Source organism: Pelophylax lessonae, assembly GCF_965119305.1.
Source record: "Pelophylax lessonae genome assembly, chromosome: 3".
NCBI classification, from domain to species: Eukaryota; Metazoa; Chordata; class Amphibia; order Anura; family Ranidae; genus Pelophylax; species Pelophylax lessonae.
In genome coordinates, this window is record NC_138770.1 from 304,926,367 (window position 1) to 304,945,811 (window position 19,445).

Sequence of the window (19,445 nt, forward strand, 5' to 3'; positions counted from 1 at the left end):
GTAATCCCTGTACGGGTGGGTGAAAAACGATCTCCCATTTGTCCTATGTAATAATCTCATTTTCTGAGATACTGAATTTTGGGTTTTCACTAGCTGTAAGCCAAAATCATTAAAATTAAAAGAAAGAAATGCTTGACACTCTGTGTGTAACACATCTATATAAAATATAGGAGTTTTACTTTTTGAATTGAAATACTGAAATAAATTAACTTTTTGATGATATTCCAATTTTATGAGATGCACCTGTATTTCACATGATTTGCATAAACGCATGAGTGTTTAAAATCAAAATCAATGTGTATAAAGTATTAAAAAATGATATTCACAATCTGAATATCCCAGTGATATACACAAGTGTGAACATGCAGACTTTTAAACAAATAAAAAAATTGTCCATGAGAATTCCTGTGATTTTTCACCATCAAATCACTCTAGTGTTACTTCCAGTGAGACCCCCACCAAATTATTTTGCGCACGCCCTCACTTTGTTGATATAACTTTTTAAAAAGGAAAAGGTCTCTCACGCTTATCCTTTTTATAGCCAAGACTCCTTCCTGGTTGGGAGGCTGTATTCTTTCCGGTGGATGACAGCTATTCTCACTCCAGGAAGTCAATTCATTCTCAAAGACAAAAGGAAGGAAACCTAGTGCTCTCCGTAATGAAATGTTTTATTAATAAAAGTAGTTATACTCACTTGTATAATATCATAGAAGCCTTCAGTTACAGAGTGGGCACATGAAGAAATGCTACATCAACTCCTACATGGGCTCCACTACATTCCAATCTCCTCTGTCTAATGGTCATATCACTGGAATATTCATATTGTAATGTCAATATACAGAGTTATGCAGATCACGTGATCACGTTTTTAATTCTATATACACAATGATTTCGTTTTTTAACACTGATGTGTTTATGCAAATCATGTGATATAGGTTTGGATGCATTTAACTTAATTTATGATTCCACTTGTTTTTTAGTATTCACAAAAGCATAGCATTTTGATTTTTATTATTGTCTGCCCTCTGAAGACCTTGCATTGCTGCTTACAGATGGACAGAACATGGTAATGGTGATGACCATGAAAGGGCTCTATTTCTTATGCTGCTTGTGCCGCAGAGTTGGCAAAGAAATGATTGCTGCAGATTTATGGGCTGCACTTCCATGATGAGATTTTCCCATTCCACCACATCCTAAAGGTGTTCTATCTGAGATCTGGTGACTGTGGAGGCCATTGGAGTACAGTGAAATCAATAAACCAGTGGTGAGATGATTTGAGCTTTGTGACCAGGTGCATTATCCTGCTGGAAGAAGTCATCAGAAGATGGGTACATTGTAATCATAAAGGGATGGACATGGTCAGCAACAATACTCAGGTAGGCCGTGGCATTTTAACGATGCTCAATTGGTGTTAAGGGGCCCAAAGTGTGCCAAGAAAATATCACCCACACCATTACACCACCATCACCAGCCTTAACCATCGATACAAGGCAGGATGGATCCATGCTTTCATGTTGTTTACACCAAATGTTTGCCCTAACATCTGAATGTCGCAGCTGAAATCGAGACTCATCAGACCAGGCAACGTTTTTCTATTGTTCTATTGTCCAATTTTGGTGAGCCTGTATGAATTGTAGCCTCAGTTTCCTGTTCATAGCTGACAGGAGTGGCACCCGGTGTGGTCTTCTGCTGCTGTAGCCCATCTGCTCCAGGGTTCAATGTGTTGTGCATTCAGAGATGGTATTTTGCATACCTTGGTTGCAGTGGAGGCTGGTGCTCAAAATTTTTTTTTTTGGGGGGGGGGGGGGGGGGGGGCGCAAACAGAAAAATGTAATAGGCATTGCTTTGCGGCAAAAAATGCTGTAAAAAATTTTGTGACTTTGAGGTCGCAAAAGTGTGAAAGGGGCCTTCAGTAATTAAGGTATAGTGTGCCTTCTTTCAATGCAGAGAGACCAGCGTGCCCCCTTTCAATGCAGAGAGACCAGCGTGCCCCCTTTCAATGCACAGTGACCCCCCATTCAATGCACAGTGACCAGCGTGCCCCCTTCCAATGCACAGTGACCAGTGTGCCCCCTTCAAAACAGTGACCAGCGTGCCCCCTTTCAATGCAGTGACCAGCGTACATGCCCCCTTTCAATGCAGTGACCAGCATACATGCCCCCTTTCAATGCAGTGACCAGCGTACATGCCCCTCTCAATGCAGTGACCAGCGTACATGCCCCCTTTCAATGCAGTGACCAGCGTACATGCCCCCTTTCAATGCAGTGACCAGCGTACATGCCTTCTTTCAATGAATTGACCAGCGTACATGCCCCCTTTCAATGCAGTGACCAGCGTACATGCCCCCTTCAATGCAGTGTGCCCCCCCCCCCCCCGAGACCAGGGCACTCTGGTTCTAATCAGGTGATGCCAAGAAAAAAAAAAGCCCCATTGAACTCCATGCGCCCCTGCGCCCCCAACGCACCGGCCGCCACTGCTTGGTTGTAACAAGTGGTTATTTGGGTTACTAAAATTGGTGAGGTACCAGCGCTGCTTACTTAACAAGTGTGTGTTTGGTGTATTCACATACCCAAATAAATTTTTCTCATAATTCCTAATAAGTGATACTGTACCAAAGTGCTAGTGCCAAACTATATCAAATACAAAAAACATTCCAATATTCAATCACAATTATAAATGTTCATACAGTTGTGTGCAAAAATACAAAATATTAAATATTAAAGTGACAGCGCTCAATAAATATATATAATTAGGTATCTCCAAAATAAATTCATATAGGAAAGTTCATAAATTCTTCATACGATTATATTGTGCTATAGTGACAGTCTTTGTGCAAATCGCGCAAGTGCTGAGTGCTTATTCAAGGATATTATTCAAAGTGCCAGTGCTCATATAACGTGAGTAGGTGCTCCCCTCTCGGTCCCCTACTCACCAGAAGCCAAACAAATATGTGCCTTAAGGATAATCCTTGTAAAGGTAAGAGCCTCGAGGGACGCCAGCCAGCAAACAAATGGTTTAAAGCACTCTGCAGCTCACTACATCCAGGATATGTTCGTAGATTACAAAAGAGAGATAGCTATTATCGTGCAGTATATTAAGACTTTATTTATCACGCATAACAGAATTACACTTACAATGTTGCAGCATAAAAAACGCCTTTCACAATTCCTACGGGCCGCCAAACTATGGCCGTGCGCTTCACCCGTATAACCGGAAACCGGAAGCTGGATGTGGCCGGACGTTGCGTAGTACGTATTCGGACGGCTTGACGCGTTTCGCTCCGCCAATCAGAGCATTATAAAAAAGGCTTTTGCAATCACTTGCGTGATTTGCACAAAGACTGTCACTATAGCACAATATAATCGTTTGAAGAATTTATGAACTTTCCTATATGAATTTATTTGGAAGATACCTAATTATATATATTTATTGAGCACTGTCACTTTAATATTTAATATTTTGTATTTTTGCACACAACTGTATGAACATTTATAATTATGATTGAATATTGGAATGTTTTTTGTATTTGATATAGTTTGGCACTAGCACTTTGGCACAGTATCACTTATTAGGAATTATGAGAAAAATTTATTTGGGTATGTGAATACACCAAACACACACTTGTTAAGTAAGCAGCGCTGGTACCTCACCAATTTTATTATTTAAAGGCACCCCCTTTTTAACAGCAGCAGCTTACTATATATTTATATATTTATTAATTTTAAAATCCCAAGCGCTGGCCCTATATATCCTATTTGGGTTACTGTTGCACTTTCGTTTATCTCAAACCAGTTTGCTCATTGTCCTCTGACAATAACAAGGCATTTTTCTCCACACAACTGCTGCTCACTGGAAATTTTTCTCTTTTTTGGACCATCCTCTGTAAACCCTGGAGATGGTTGTGCGTGAAAATCCCAGTAGATCAACAGTTTTTTAGAAACTGCAATGTGATTGGTTAATTAGCAATTTGTGTTACCAAGCAACTGAACAGGTGTACCTAGTAAAGTGACCCGTGAGTACATTTGTAAAGCTTGTAAGATGCTGTCAACCAATTATTTTTTCAGCCAAAAAAATAGTTTATTTTATGATTTCAGTTTTTTTTTGTTAATGTGTTATTAAAGTATATTCACATAAAACTGTATATTGTAAACGGTCTTACTGTGGGGGCTGCACTGCTCCATAAAGATGTTCTCCTCTTTATCGTACATTTCACTTTTTTTTGAAGATATGCAACCTCTTCAAGATAGAGTATGACTGAGATTGTGGTTAGGATGGTAAGAATTCCCATAATGCACAGCTGTACTGTGTCCAGCACTGGAAAGAGAGAATAATGATTAGAATGCCGGCAAATGGATGAAATGTATTTGATGATATCATTGAGGTAAAACAGACACACAGGCAATGGAAGATTTGTTTATTGAAAGTACAAAGGCTCAGTATTATGGAGTCTATTTAAAGTATAACTAAAGACAAACTTTTTTTTTTTTTTTTACTTTGGAATAGAGCGGAGAGGGATTAGAACACCTGTCAGGTTTTTATTTCTTTCTGTGCCCCCGTTAGGGAGATTAAACCTCTATATTTGGCCTGTTTTCCGTTATCACTGAGAGTAAAAAAGAAAATCTAAAATTTTGGGTTGTCAGCAGAACAGGAATAGCAGGCAAATCTTCCAATAGGGACACTAGTTATGGTGACCCTGGTGACAACCATGGATTCTCTTACTTCTGAGGTATTTCCTCACACTTCCTCTTTTGGCTATATAGGACAAGATTTATAACCCTCCCTTACTCTATCCAAATTGAAAAATAAAAAAACGTTTTGTCATTAGTTCTATTTTAAAGAAGGTCAAAGGGATATTTTTGTTGGCAACAAGACTTTTCTTAAGGACAATGATCTTCTCAGAAGTGGCACCTCCAGTGGATGCATGAAAGGTGCTTCTAGCTCCTGATGCCACTAAAGGACATCCACCATTGGGCTTGTCTTCTAGCTCCTGATCCCACTAAAGGACATCCACCATTGGGCTTGTCTTCTAGCTCCTGATCTCACTAAAGGACGTCCACCATTGGGCTTGTCTTCTAGCTCCTGATCCCACTAAAGGACATCCACCATTGGGCTTGTCTTCTAGCTCCTGATCTCACTAAAGGATGTCCACCATTGGGCTTGTCTTCTAGATCCTGATCTCACTAAAGGACGTCCACCATTGGGCTTGTCTTCTAGCTCCTGATCCCACTAAAGGACATCCACCATTGGGCTTGTCTTCTAGCTCCTGATCCCACTAAAGGACATCCACCATTGGGCTTGTCTTCTACCTCCTGATCCCACTAAAGGACATCCACCATTGGGCTTGTCTTCTAGCTCCTGATCCCACTAAAGGACATCCACCATTGGGCTTGTCTTCTAGCTCCTGATCCCACTAAAGGACATCCACCATTGGGCTTGTCTTCTAGCTCCTAGCTGCCTCTTTTCGCTATTGACAGCTGTGGATAAAATGTGATCGAATGTGACTGATTATTGTTGGATGGGTGGATCCTGCTTTTGCAAATGCCATCTAATATGTGTGGTTAGCTTAGGCACAGACACAGTTAACCACTTCCCGACCACCGCCGCCTTTTTACTTCAACAGGGTGGCTCTCCTGCGCAAACCGATGTAGACCTACATTGGTCGAGTGCGGGAAGCTAGGGGACGGCAGCAGGGAAGCTGATGCATGGGTCAGGAGGCTCCGATTGCCGCCTGACACCCGTGATCACTCCCCGCTGAGAGAGAAGAACGGTCAGCTGTTGTAAACACAGCCGACCGTTCTTCTCCCTGAGATGATCACAGAGCTCGTGTGATCCTTCTATATAGGATCACATGTCTCTATGGTCATTTCACAAGCCATGCCCCCCCCCCCCACAGTTAGAATCACTCCCCTAGGCTCACATTTAACCCAATGATCACCCACAGGGTTAACCCCTTCCCTGCCGGTGTCATTATTACAGTAACAGTGCATATTTTTAGAACTGATTACTGTAGTAATGTCGCTGGTCCCCCCAAAAGTGTCAAAAATGTCAGTTAGGGGTCAGATCTGTCTGCCGCAATGTCACAGTCCCGCAAAAAATCGCAGATCGCTGCCATTACTAGTAAAAAAAAAAAAACAATAAAAATTACATAAATCTTTCCCGTAGTTAGTAGATGCTATAACCTTTGTGCAAACCAATCAAAATATGCTTATTGCAATTTTTTTTTACCAGAAATATATAGCAGAAAACAAATTGGCCTAAAATGTTAAAAAATTTTGATTTTTTTTGAGAATGTCATATAGCAGAAAGAGAAAAATATATATTTTTTTTTTTTTTTCAAAATTGTCGCACTTTTTTGTTTATAGCGCAAAAAATAAAAATTGCACAGGTGATCAAATACCACCAAAAGAAAGCTCTATTTGTGGGAAAAAAGGACGTTAATTTTATTTGGGTACAGCGTCACACGACTGCGCAATTGTCCATTAACCACTTGCCGACCGCCTCCTGTACATTTACTGCGGCACGCAGCCGCTTACAGGCAAAGTGACATAGTACTACGTCGCTTGCCAAAGAGCCTGTAGGGGGCGAGCGCGCACCGCCGCCGGCGCGCTCCCGCCCCTGCTCGTTCCCTGCCTAGCCAGCGCATGTGATTGGTGGCTCCCGATGTCCGCCGGCCACTCGCAATCTCCCTCAGGAGTGGGAGAAAGACAGATGGCTGATGTAAACACAGCCGTCTGTCATTCTCCCTGAAGTAATGACAGAGGCTATGCGATCCTGCTATGTAGGATCATACAGTATGTCTCTGTGATTACTTCACTAGCCATGCCCCCTAACAGTTAGAATCACACCCCTAGGGACACACTTAACCCCTTGATCACCAATAAAGTTAACCCCTTCCCTTCCAGTGTCATTTTGACAGTAACAGTGCATGATTTTAGCACTGATTACTGTAGTAATGTCACTGGTACTCCCAAAAGTGTCAAAAATGTCAGTCAGAGGTTCGATCTGTCTGCCGCAATGTCGCAGCCCCACAAAAAAATCGCAGATCGCCGCCATTACTAGTTTTAAAAAAAAACAATAAAAATTACATAAATCTTTCCCGTGGTTAGTAAACGCAATAACTTTTGCACAAACCAATCAAAATACGCTTATTGCAATTTTTTTTTACCAAAAATATGTAGCAGAAAACAAATTGGCCTAAAATGTTAAAAAATTTAGATTTTTACATTTGTTTGAGAATTTCATATAAAAAAATGTGAAAAATATTGTTATTTTTTCAAAATTGTCGCTCTTATTTTGTTTATAGCGCAAAAAATAAAAATCGCACAAGTGATCAAATACCACCAAAAGAAAGCTCTGTTTGTGGGAAAAAAAGGACGTCAATGTCATTTGGGTACAGCGTCGCAAGACAGCGCAAATGTCTGTTAAATTCACGTAGTGCTGAATCGCAAAATAGGGCCTGGTCTTTGAGCAGCCAAATCCTCCAGGGCTTAAGTGGTTAAAGTAACGCAGTGCCGAATCGCAAAATAGGGCCTGGTCATTAAGGGGGCAAATCCTTCCGGTCTTAAAGTGGTTAAAGAGGAACTCTTCAACATTCTAACTGAAAAGCAAAGAGTTGTTTCAAAACAATGGAGTCTGTTAACAGTACCAGTTAATATCTTACTAAACCCAGGACCCCGCATTCACTATATCTGGTCTCCCACCTTACACAGAACATGAAAATGCAATTCTTTTACTAAATAAAAAACTGCCTAATACCTTTTCTCATCAGCAGTTTATAGCAGTCTTGTGACTTCTACCAGTGTCTGGTAGGAGTTTGTATTCTACTCTGACTGTCCTATAAGGGCTGCAGGACCCCTTACCCTCTGTCTGGATAGTGCTGGTTGGCCCTGTGCCCATCACATGCACCCTTCCCAGAAAAAAAACTCTCTAGCAATACACATCAAACTGAGCATGTGCAGAGTGACTCCAAAGCTCTGTTCTATCAGTAGATGGATTGGGACAGGGAAAGAAGAGGAGGACCAGAGTAGACAGGATCAGGCAGCCTTTTTACATAATGTGGAGGATTAATCCTTTAGGTTCCACATTTAGTATAATAAGCATGCTTTACTGCATATACAGACTGATTTTCCTGTTGTGGGTTTAATAACACTGTACTATTTTATCTACTATTCTTACAATGTAGGGCAAGCTATTGTGTGGCCTGTATAAAGCTTTTTCTGTGGCCTGATCAGCAATAATTTCCTGAGCCAATTAAGCGGTCATAATATTGGTTCAGAGTACAGTAGCGCTGCTTTGCACTTTATTGTTGTCAATTCCTTTGATGTGGGAACACATGTTTATGCTGGCAGCCACTCATTGGATATCACACTAGGGAGGTCTGCGTGGTGGTTATTTTGTTATATTGAATAATTTCCTGAGGATACTGTTCACATAGAGAAGTAAAGTTCTGGTATTTGTGCGTGTGGATAACAATTACAGAGCTGTAAGCCACAAATCATGAATTATTTTGTTTCGTTGCCAGAAGTCCAGCAATAGTAGTTTTTTGGCACAAGGCTCACTGCACAGAGAACAATAAAAAAAAAAAATACAACATAATGAGCAGCATACCAAAACCAAGCAGATACGGCACTAAAAAAAACAACCAGTGAGGTTTGCCACTTTACCCTCTGCCTTTTCTTTCCCTGGGCTTTGAGATCTGCCATCACAGGTCCAGACCATGCACATAATTGCCAACATTTGAAAAAAAATTTCCAGGGACACTTTGCAGAACAGTTATCAATTACTTACCACACTCACTTCCCTGAAGCTCCACCCACTCCACATAATTAATCTCCACTTACTTATCATCAGATTATAGGATCTACTCAATAACGAGAGAGTTACAGGAAATTGAAAAGGGAATTTTAAACTTGAGGACAAAGTAGCAGAGTTGAAATAATTCTCCCATTCAGCTGCACTACTTCTGTCTAAAGTTTAAAATTCTCATCACAATTTCCTGCAATTCTAAAGTGTCAAATGTGCTCAGGTGTGACCATACAAAAAATGTGAATATAAATAAAGTGCAAAGTGTAAATAAGTACAGTTCCGGCCTCAAAAATTAAAAAAAAATACCCCCGGGACAGTCAGGGCTAGTGCATTTCAGCAACGATAGCCTCTGAACTGTCCCCGGGTTCACTTACCTTTTAGAAGAAATACTTACCTTTAAAATGTCTTGTCCAGCTCTGCCATCTCAGGTGTGGGCAGCTGAAGCCGGAGAGTCCTCTTCAGTGTCCTCTTCTGTGACGTCGGAGTCCCAGAATGCCCTGCACCGGCCCTGCTCGTCACTTCTGGTGCAGGCACGTCATCCCTGCACAGCTTCTGGGCATGCTTAGAAGCTGTTTAGCAGGGAATGACGCGCCTGCACCGGAAGTAACAAGTGGGGCCGGTGCAGGGCATTGATTCCTGGGAGCGATGACGTTGAGCTCCCAGGAGTCAATGCAAGCAGGAAGAGACGGAGCAGGCCGCGGCCGCAGAGGGAGGGAGTAGAAGGAAGGTAAGTATATTTTCTTCAAAAACAAGGTAAGTAAACAAAAAAAAAAAAAAATCGTGATTATCCAATTCTTTTTCAGGTAACTTAGAGCAAGCGGATGTCAAATTTTCGTTTTCAGGCCGGAACTCCACTATAAGTAAGTAAGTGCAAAGTGCAAAGTGTAAATAAGTACATTGCCGGGACAATGTAAATTACCCGGGACAGGCTCCTATTTGCTGGGACTGTCCCGGAAAAAATAGGACAGCTGGCAAGTATACATGCAATGTATAAACATTGTTTTGATTATATTCTGTCTGTAGCCTGCTCTGTAACAGCGAGATAGCTTTTACTTTATATACTGTATCTGCTTGGTTCAAAATTTTCATTTATAGCAGACATAATTTATTTCTAAGTTGCAATTCACTGATGAAATCACTGAAGATCACAAAGTGTTGGAATCAGGCAGCTGCATGCACAATTTACTATGTCGAAAATCTGAGAACAAAGAAGTCTCGAAATAGGTATTTTGCTTTCCATTTTGACTTTCTGATATTGCATGTGCATACTTGCCAACTGTCCCTTTTTTCCTGGGACAGTCCCTGCAAATAGGAGCCTGTCCCAGGTAATTTATATTGTCCCTGGAAGCACCTGTTAATCGGGCTGCCCATGAATGTTACGCAGAAGTAGTGCAGCTGAATGGGAGAATTATTCCAACTCTGCTACTGTGGCCTTAAAGCGGAGTTCCGGGCACAGAATCGTTTTTTTTTTTTAATGTCCCCCAAACAGTGACCCTTAGACCTCTATACATCCGCTAATCCTGTTTCATACAATTAAATAATCAGTTTGCAAGCATAAAATCTTACTTCATAAAATTTGTGATGAGCGCCGCCATCTGTCTTCCCTTCTTCCTGGTTCTAGTGGGCGGAGGCCGGTGAATCCAGCGTGAAATCTCGCGCATGTCCAGTACTATGCGATCGGCATAGTATAGGGATGCCTATCATCGCGTTATTTCCTGTTTGGAAATAACGCGATGAGAAGAGCGGCCGGCCGCCTACGTCACTGCCAATTGCATCCTGGGAGCGACGAGTAAGAGCTCCCAGGACGCATTGCGGGACAGGAAGTGACGGCGCGGGCCGCGGCCAAGGAAGGAGGAAGTCGATGGAAAGGTGAGTATATTATCCTCTCTTAAAAGGTAAGGAAAAAAAAAAAAAAAGGCCGGGAATATCCAATTTGGGCACAGGAAAGGATAAGGAAGCAGATGTCGTCAAATCTACAGACACGATTCTGTGCCCGGAACTCCGCTTTAAATTTGAAATTCCATTTTTAATTTCCTGTAATCCTCTCTATATTGAGTAGACTCTATAATCTGATAAATAGGCGAGATTAATTATGCAGAGTGGGTGGAGCTTCAGGGAAGTAGGTGTGGTAATTGATAGCTGTGCTGCAAAGTGTCCCTGGAAATTTTTTTTAAATGTTGGCAACTATGCATGTGATGGGGATGTGGGCAGCTAAATGTAGTAGGCTCCATGCACACTAGCTTAAAAATTGCTGCTTCTACAGGAGTTTTGTGTTCCGCCTGTAGAAGCAGCTCAATGTTATCCTATGTGTCCATGCACATTAGGACGATTAGGACACCATCCTGCGCTCAACGTTTAGAGGCAGGAATAAAAACCCTTCTGGTTTGCGTTTCTGATTGGAGTTTACTGTCAGAAAAAAATGCAAACCTTGTCTAAACTCTGTACAAAAAATGCTCTATATGAGCGTTTTTTTCTGCCAAGGGGACTTGAATTTTTTTAAGTGCATGGAGCCTAAAACTGGATACACACTATACTATTTTCTATAGGCCTCTTTCACACGGCCGCTCCGGTTTTTTGCTCCGCTGCGGGACTTTTTTTTTTTTTTTTTACGGAGCGGATGACACTTGTGTCATCCGCTCCATATGTCCGCATATCATCCCATCCGTTTGCGGATGATATACCGACATAATGTAAGTCTATGGGCATTGCGGATGTCAGCGGATGACACCGCTGACATCCAAATTTGCTTCCTTTCCGTTTTTTGAACGGAGGAAAAATAGGGTTCTGTTCCGTTCCAAAAAACGGAACAGAACTGAAAGGAAGAAAATCGGATGTCAGCAGATGGTATTCTGCTGACATCCGCAATGCCATTGACTTACATTATGTCCGCAAATCATCCGCAAAAAAATAGGATGATTTGCGGACATGAAAGGGCCCTTAGGTTTTTTGAAAGGGCCCTTAGGTTTTTTTCTTTAGATTTACCAAAGCCATATAATAGGAGGTCAAACCTAAACACTTTCAATTTGTATGCAATCAGGGAGGCCCTTGCACTACATAGTTAAAGGTAAATCTAAAGGAAATCGCAGAAAGAAAAAAAAAGAGGTTAGTAAAAAAAAAAAAAAGCTGTTAGTACCATTTTAGTAGCATTTAGAAGCAGTTAGGAGCATTCAGCTTTTTTTTTTTGCTGGAAAAAACGCTCCAAGAAACTCTACAAAAACAATTTTTTTTTTCTGCTCCTAGACTCTGAAGCTCAAAAAATGCTAATAGCCTAAATTAGTTTGCATGGACACATAAGATAACATTATTTAGCTTCTAGGAGCAGAAAAAAAATGTGTGTGCATGGAGCTTAAACTGTTGCCTACAGAAAATCAATCAATATAGGTATATAAAGCATACATTTTTTTTGTTCTCACATTGTCCAGTACAGATGCAGATAAGGCGAATGTACACAAAGCAGAGTTTACATTGGCCTGGGTGTGACAGCTCACAAAGTGCAGGAAGAAAAGGATATGTTTGCAAAGTTGCTTAAAATCCCTGGATATTATATAATTGATATAAGTTTTTTTTCCTTTTATACAGTGATCAACTGTGAATAATTAGCTAAACTTTTTAAAATTATTTTCTTAGATTCCTAGTGTACATACTGTACGGTAGCTGTGCTGCTGTTGGAGGTTTAGAGAAGCAGGCTTTTGGTATGCTGTAATTTTTCATCAGGAAGTAAACAAGCTTTTCAGGATGTCTAAAAAAACAAACAGAAATCATGTTAAAGTAATTAAGACATTGCATGAATACAAGATACCTAATTATTATTTAATATTTATTTAATATATTTATTAATTATTAAAAGCAGCATGACAGGCAAACATTTATGTACAGATACAAAAAAAAAACATTATAAACACCTATCTTTTTCTCCTTTTTTCTAAGTGATCACATTCCCTCTGTTTTCAGAGCATAAGAGCTGGATGAAGAGAAACAGCAGCACACAGATCTTCCCATTGAAAGGCATTGCAGAGGAGGGGGGTGTATCAGGACAAGTTTGATCATTGGAGTAGAGTAGGCATAGCTAGAAAACTGACCACAGTGTGTTCTCCTGTGTTCTCCTGCTTAGTGTGGTCAGTTTTTAATAGGGACTGGCAGGAATTCCAGGAATTTCACACAAAGGATGCAGTATAAAGATAACAGGATATATACAAGTACATGGTATAGTAGGCACACATCAGGAATATGAAATAGTGGGTTAACATATATTTTAAGAGGTTGGTTCCTCATCTGTATATTACAACATCTTCTGTTACATTTAATAATATAAAATATTTTACTGCATATCCATGCACTATCCTGGGCTCTCAAATGTTTATCAAAACGCTTCTTAGATAAACAGAGAAATCTCAACATTAAGGGCTCATTCAGATGAGCAATTAATCCCATCCTCCTATCTGAGCTGCTGGCAGATGCATGTGCATTCACCTTGGAGCTGCATGAAGGCAGCTCACAGAAATAATGCATACACAGCATGGACACAACCGCATGTCAAAGTTCGACATACGGGCATGAGCAGGCGCACAGATCTGAATGCACAGTGTCTAAGATCAGGTCTGTACACCCACTCCTGCCCACATGTCAAACTTTGACGTGCGATTGTGTCCATGCAGCCACTGCATGTGCATCCATTTCTACGGGGCTACCTGCATGAAGCTCTCCGGTGGATGCACACGCATCTGCCAGCCGCTCTTCACAAGGGATGGGATTAATGGCTTGTTGTAATAAGCCTTTAAGAACAAGTCCAGCTGAATGTGACTGACTGTTACTGGCCATACCATGACCTGGATAAATGAGAACCTTCACAGACCACACATGGGACCACATGCTTAGGGAAAATGTATACCAAAATGATCTGCCCCAAAATAAGTACATGTTCAAGATCCCACTTCTTTCTTTGTCATTTAAACATGACTTTGGATGCCACTTCTGTTTTGTTTTTATAGTACATCCATCAGGATATGTCCACCTTCCATAGTTCTCAGTAACTAGCTGGCATAAAATAAAAGTTAAACGTCCAAATTCTTTATTTTTAAATTTGCTCCAGGTAGGTAACTCAAGAAGTGAGTCAGCATGACTTTTGAGCAGCTAGCATTTTAGGAGAGGTCAGTATTGGTGGCTATGTGTTCCTCTTGTAACAGTTTTTCCTTGAAAAAGCTGAGTTCAGAGCCATAAGTTGACCCTACGTTCACACCTATGCATTTTTTGTGTTTTCAGTTTTTCAGAAACAAACTACAGTCTGTTTAACATGGTTTCCTATGGTACACGTTCACATCTATGCGTTTTTGGAAAGGGTTGGGGGCTTTTATTCCCGCAGCAGATTGCATTTTGCGTGTAATAGACTCCAATAAAGTCATCCCAGGAATGCATGTGTTGTGTTTTTGATGCGGTTTGCATTCCCCCCCCCCCTTTTAAAAACACTGTATATAGCTGCGTTGTTTTTGACTGAGATATTATCCTAAAAATTATTAGGTAACAGATGCAATAAACAATGTGCAATAAGCAAAATAAAACTATAGTGACTGTTTAAATAGCAAAGTATCACTAGATAAGTGGAACTCTTGTTGCCTAGAACAGTGTAACAAGTGAATTGTATCAAAAATAATATTTTTGTGAAAAAATAATCACTATCCGTTCACAAAAAATTACAAAAAATAAATGTTGCAAAAAAGTTCATAAATAGTCCAGTGCTACACAACTCAATGTGTTTAGTGAAAAGATTATGCTCCAACTTTCCCACCTGCAAATACAACAAGCTGTTTGTAGTGCAGCTGAAATAATCCACAATGGCAAGCGTGTCACTGTAATGATATCCTGCACTGGATATCCTAAAAGCTGTCGCAAGCAACCATTTTGTCACGGCAACCATTTTGTTCAGCGCTCTGCCATGACAGCTTATAAAAGATCCTCACTCACACAGCCCCCCTCCCCTACCTCAATTAATTCCTGGAATGCAGGGAGTTTCGACGTCAAACAAGCCGTTATCTGAACAGATGTCTGGACGGATATCTGTTCTGATACTCAGGCCAGGTCGTAAAGCCATAACCAAGCAAAGGAGGATAATGGCTAATGGGTCGTAAAACAGAGCCATTCAAGAGCTCTGTTAATTGAACACATTTACACACAAATTCATAACTTTAAACTCAAACAAGATATGTCTCTAGAAAGTGTATAGTTAAATGCAAAATAAAATACTGATCGAATTGAGACCATGCATGATCACCCTATCACATATAGAATAGAAGATAGCAATAAGATATTCCCTGTGTGATAATATATTCATGTTTAGTATCTTTTGAAGCCAAATCACATGCTGAATGATAAACTAGCAGTTTAAAGAATGTAACCATTACATATTTCGAGATATGAATTATGTTATAAATCTTTCTATACAGGAGGTTCCTTGGTATTGTCGTAAACTTTAGGGCCGCCCATGGCCACTGTGTTTATTGGTCAGGGACCTCTGTTAACACCCCCTGCGGTCTCAGAGAAAAAGAGAGAGGCAGATGGGGTTAGAGAGTTCTCATGGTAACATCAAGAAAGGAACATCCATCAAGTTTGAGAACCGATCACACTGGCTCAGCTATTGAACTCTGAACATTGATAACCCAAGAACATTGAATGCAAGTATTCTTCTTTCTAAATTCTACCTTATTTTTCAAAATTGCTGAATTATGTCGCTATTTCTTTGAAACACCTTTTTCTGTAAATATTTTATTTGCACCGATTTCAACCTTTTTATTATTAAACTTTATTTTGAAAAGTGTTAATCTTGTCCCTAAGCTCTTAATGCAAACTAACAATGAACCTGTCTCTTGAAGAGTGCTACTGTATAGAATAAATTCTCTGAACATCCCTGTGTGGTGACAGTGCGTGTTACAGATGATTATTCTAAAGTCATAATTGGTATTTCTAAAATTACGAGCGTCCGCTGGGCTCATCATAACGTTGCGGTGGTGCCAGTGAAAGGGTTAATTGCTTAATTAGCCCGGTGACAATCGCTCTCAGCCTGCTGGCATCTAGATTGTGGTCCCGCAAGCTGGGAAATCTATGTGCCGGGGGCAGCTGAGAGTGGCATTGTTACGCAAGTGACGGCAGGGTGTGAGATTGCCTGGTCCTTGGTCACGAGTTAGTGAGAAGGGCTGGGATCTGATACCCGCCACCATCACAGTCACCGCTGTGTTCTACAGTGCATCTGGAAAGTATTAACAGTGCTTCACTTTTTCCACAATTTGTTACGTTACAGCCTTATTCCAAAATTGATTCAATTTATTATTTTCCTCAAAATTCCAACAAACAATACCCATAATGACAACGTGAGAAAAGTTTGTTTAAAATCTTTGCAAATTTATTAAAAATAAAAAACAAAAAAAAACCCCATATACATAAGCATTTATAGCTTTTGCTCAATATTTTATTGAAGCACCTTTGGCACCAATTATACCCTCAAGTCTTTTTGAGTATGATGCTACAAGCTTGGCACACCTATTTTTCAGCAATTTCTCCCATCCTTCTTTGGAGGACCTTTCAAGCTCCATCAGGTTGGTTGGGGAGCGTCGGTGCACAGCCATTTTCAGATATCCCCAGAGATGTTCAATCGGGTTCAAATCTGGGCTCTGGCTAGGCCACTTAAGGACATTCACAGAGTTGTCCCCTAGCCACACCTTTGTTATCTTGGCTGTTTGCTTAGGGTCATTGTCCTGTAGGAAGATGAACCTTCACCCTAGTCTGAGGTCCAAAGCGCTCTGGAGCAGGCTTTCATCAAAGATGTGTCTGTACATTACTGCATTCGTCTTTCCCTCGATCCTGTCTAGTCTGCCAGTTCCTGCCACTGAAAAACATCCCCACAGCATGATGCTGCCACCACCATGCTTCACTGTAGGGATGGTATTGGCCAGGTGATGAACGGTGCCTGGTTTCCTCCTCCAGACATGATGTTTGCCGTTTAGGCCAAAGAGTTCAATCTTTGTTTCATCAGACAATTTTGTTTCTCATGGTTTGAGAGTCCTTCAGGTGCCTTTTGGCAAACTCCAGGCGGGCTGTCATGTACCTTTTACTGAGTAGTGGCTTCCGTCTGTCCACTCTACCACACAGGCATGATTGGTGGAGTGCTGCAGAGATGGTTGTTCTTCTGGAAGGTTCTCCTCTCTCCACAGAGAAACATTGGATCTCTGTCAGAGTGACCATCGGGTTCTTGGTCACCTCCCTGACTAAGGCCCTTCTCCTCCAATCGTTCAGTTTGGCCGAGTGGCCCACTCTAGGAAGAGTCCTGGTAGTTCCAAACTTCTTCCATTTACGGATGATGGAGGCCACTGTGCTCATTGGGACCTTCAATGCTGCAGAAAATTTTCTGTACCCCTCCCCGGATTTGTGCTTCTATATAATCCTGTCTTGGAGGTCTACAGACAATTCCTTGGACTTCATGCCTTGGTTTGTTCTCTGACATGCACTGTTAACTGTGGGATCTTATATAGACAGATGTGTGCCTTTCCAAATCATGTCCAAGTCAACTGAATTTACCACAGGTGGATTCCAATCAAGTTGTAGAAACATCTCAAGGATTATCAGTGGAAACAGGATGCACCTGAGGTCAATTTTGAGTGTTATGGCAAAGGCTGTGAATACTCATGTACATGTGATTTTTTTAGTTTTTTATTTTTAATAAATTTGCAAAGATTTCAAACAAACCTCTTTCACGTTGTCATTATGGTGTATTGTTTGTAGAATTTTGAGGAAAATAATGAATTTAATCCATTTTGGAATAAGGCTGTAACATAAAAAAATGTGGAAAAAGTGAAGCGCTGTGAATAATATCCAGATGCACTGTATATGTGAAAATTGGCTGCTTACCGAATCAAATGATCCCACTAAGAGATCATATGCGTGTGAGTGGAAGCGCCTCTGAAGACAAGTGGTCAGCCAGGTCCAGGGAATGTATCCAGACTGATGGTGTTCCTTAATCTCGGTAATCACCTCATGTGGTTATAAAAGATAATGGAAGACGCTCACAGTGCATTTATGCGTATAAAGCTCGTTTAATAAATAAAAATTGCACTTACATCAAGGACAATGAATTAGAGCGATATGGGATAAAATCTTGCACGGCTGCCTGCAGTGCGGTCTGCGCTAGTTGACTTCACTTTGCAAGCTCCAATCCAACGCTTTTTTCTCTCAGAAGGCATCGACTGGGATGAACGCTGAAACTATTTATGAATTTTTTGCACCATTTACTATTTGTCATTTTTTTGTGAACAGATCGCGGCTACTTATTCACCCAAAAATTATTTTTGATGTCATTTACTTGATACACCGTTCCATGCAACAAGAGTTTCACTAAAGCCTAGTACACACGCAACGATTATCGGTCGACCGATCGTCCGTCTTTTGTCCAGAGTGGTGTTTTGTTGGTTGGAATGTGCCTAGACTGCACACAAATTTTCTCGCCCGACAAAATTCTACTTCAGAAGTGATATCATGTGTTGGATTGCTTTCTTTGTGTTCTTTCTTCTCTGAGCACGCCCAGACTTGCTCATTAGATTTTTCCCTGTCGAAATCTGTACTGACTGCACGAAAAATCGGACGTGTTTTGACGGCGGACAAAATTTTATAGCCTGCACACCAGATTTTTTTCGGCCGAAAAGTCAGAGTCGGTTGTCGGAAGCATCATACTAACAAGCCGAATATCAGCAGATCGGCCGTCGGACGAAAATTCCCTGCGGATTTTCGACGCGTGTGTACCAAGCTTTATCTAGCCATTTCAACATTCACTATTGTTGGATTTTGCCCTATTGCACATTGTTTATTGCATCTGTTACCTAATCATTTTTAAAACAGCACATCTTATTTATTTTACAATGTTTTTTTTTTCTCCTCACTATTCAAGGAGTGTTTGATTGCAGCAGTTTTTTGATTTCACATATTTGCAGTTGAGCGCACCTTTTTGTATTGTTTAACTGTATATAGCTGGTTGCTAAGGAGTTGGCTGGGTAGCTGTCTGCCGTGTCCTTAACAACTGATGAGTCATCAGTTATCATTTTTGTTTAAATTTTGGTGTGGGGTTTCCCTTCACATCCCTTCACATTCATACTATACCTTAAGGGCCTTGGGGGGGGCATTTTTTTTCCCGATCAATTTTTTTTTTTGGGCAATCTTTTTTACATTTAGCTGTCAGCGGGGAACCCCGGCTTATCAGTTGTTAAGGGCGCGGCGGCCGGCTTCCTGGCCCGCTCCTTAGCGACCAGCTATATACAGTGTTTTTAAAGGGACATAAAAAAAACACACACACACACAAAACGCAAAATGCAGGAAAAATGCATACAAAACCACATCAAAAGCATGAGATAAAAAACGCAAAACACGCTGCAAAACGTGTGTGAAAAACGCATTAACTGCATAGATGTGAACCTAGACTCCTGGATTCACCACCAAACTGGAACAAGCATGCAGCTAGTAAACAATTTCAGAATCACTAGGTGGTAAAGCCAGTATTCAGCATAAATCCACAGTTTGCTCCTTTAGGCTTGGTTCACACTAGTGCGAATTGGATGCAGGCTTTCCGCATCCAATTCGCATGACAGGAGAGTGTGCCTGGCTCTCAA

General features: G+C 40.9%; 1 protein-coding gene across 1 annotated transcript in view; it reads right to left on the bottom strand.

Moving 5' to 3' along the window:
- Nucleotides 1-19,445, bottom strand: part of SLC51A (solute carrier family 51 member A) — a 68,523-nt gene that overhangs the window by 30,047 nt on the left and 19,031 nt on the right. Inside the window, exons 2-3 of the mRNA XM_082252265.1 lie at nucleotides 12,450-12,544; nucleotides 4,160-4,314 (exon numbers count right to left, since the gene is read on the bottom strand). Coding sequence (XP_082108391.1) covers nucleotides 4,160-4,314; nucleotides 12,450-12,544 — 250 coding nt within the window. The remainder of the gene's footprint in view (nucleotides 1-4,159; nucleotides 4,315-12,449; nucleotides 12,545-19,445) is intronic.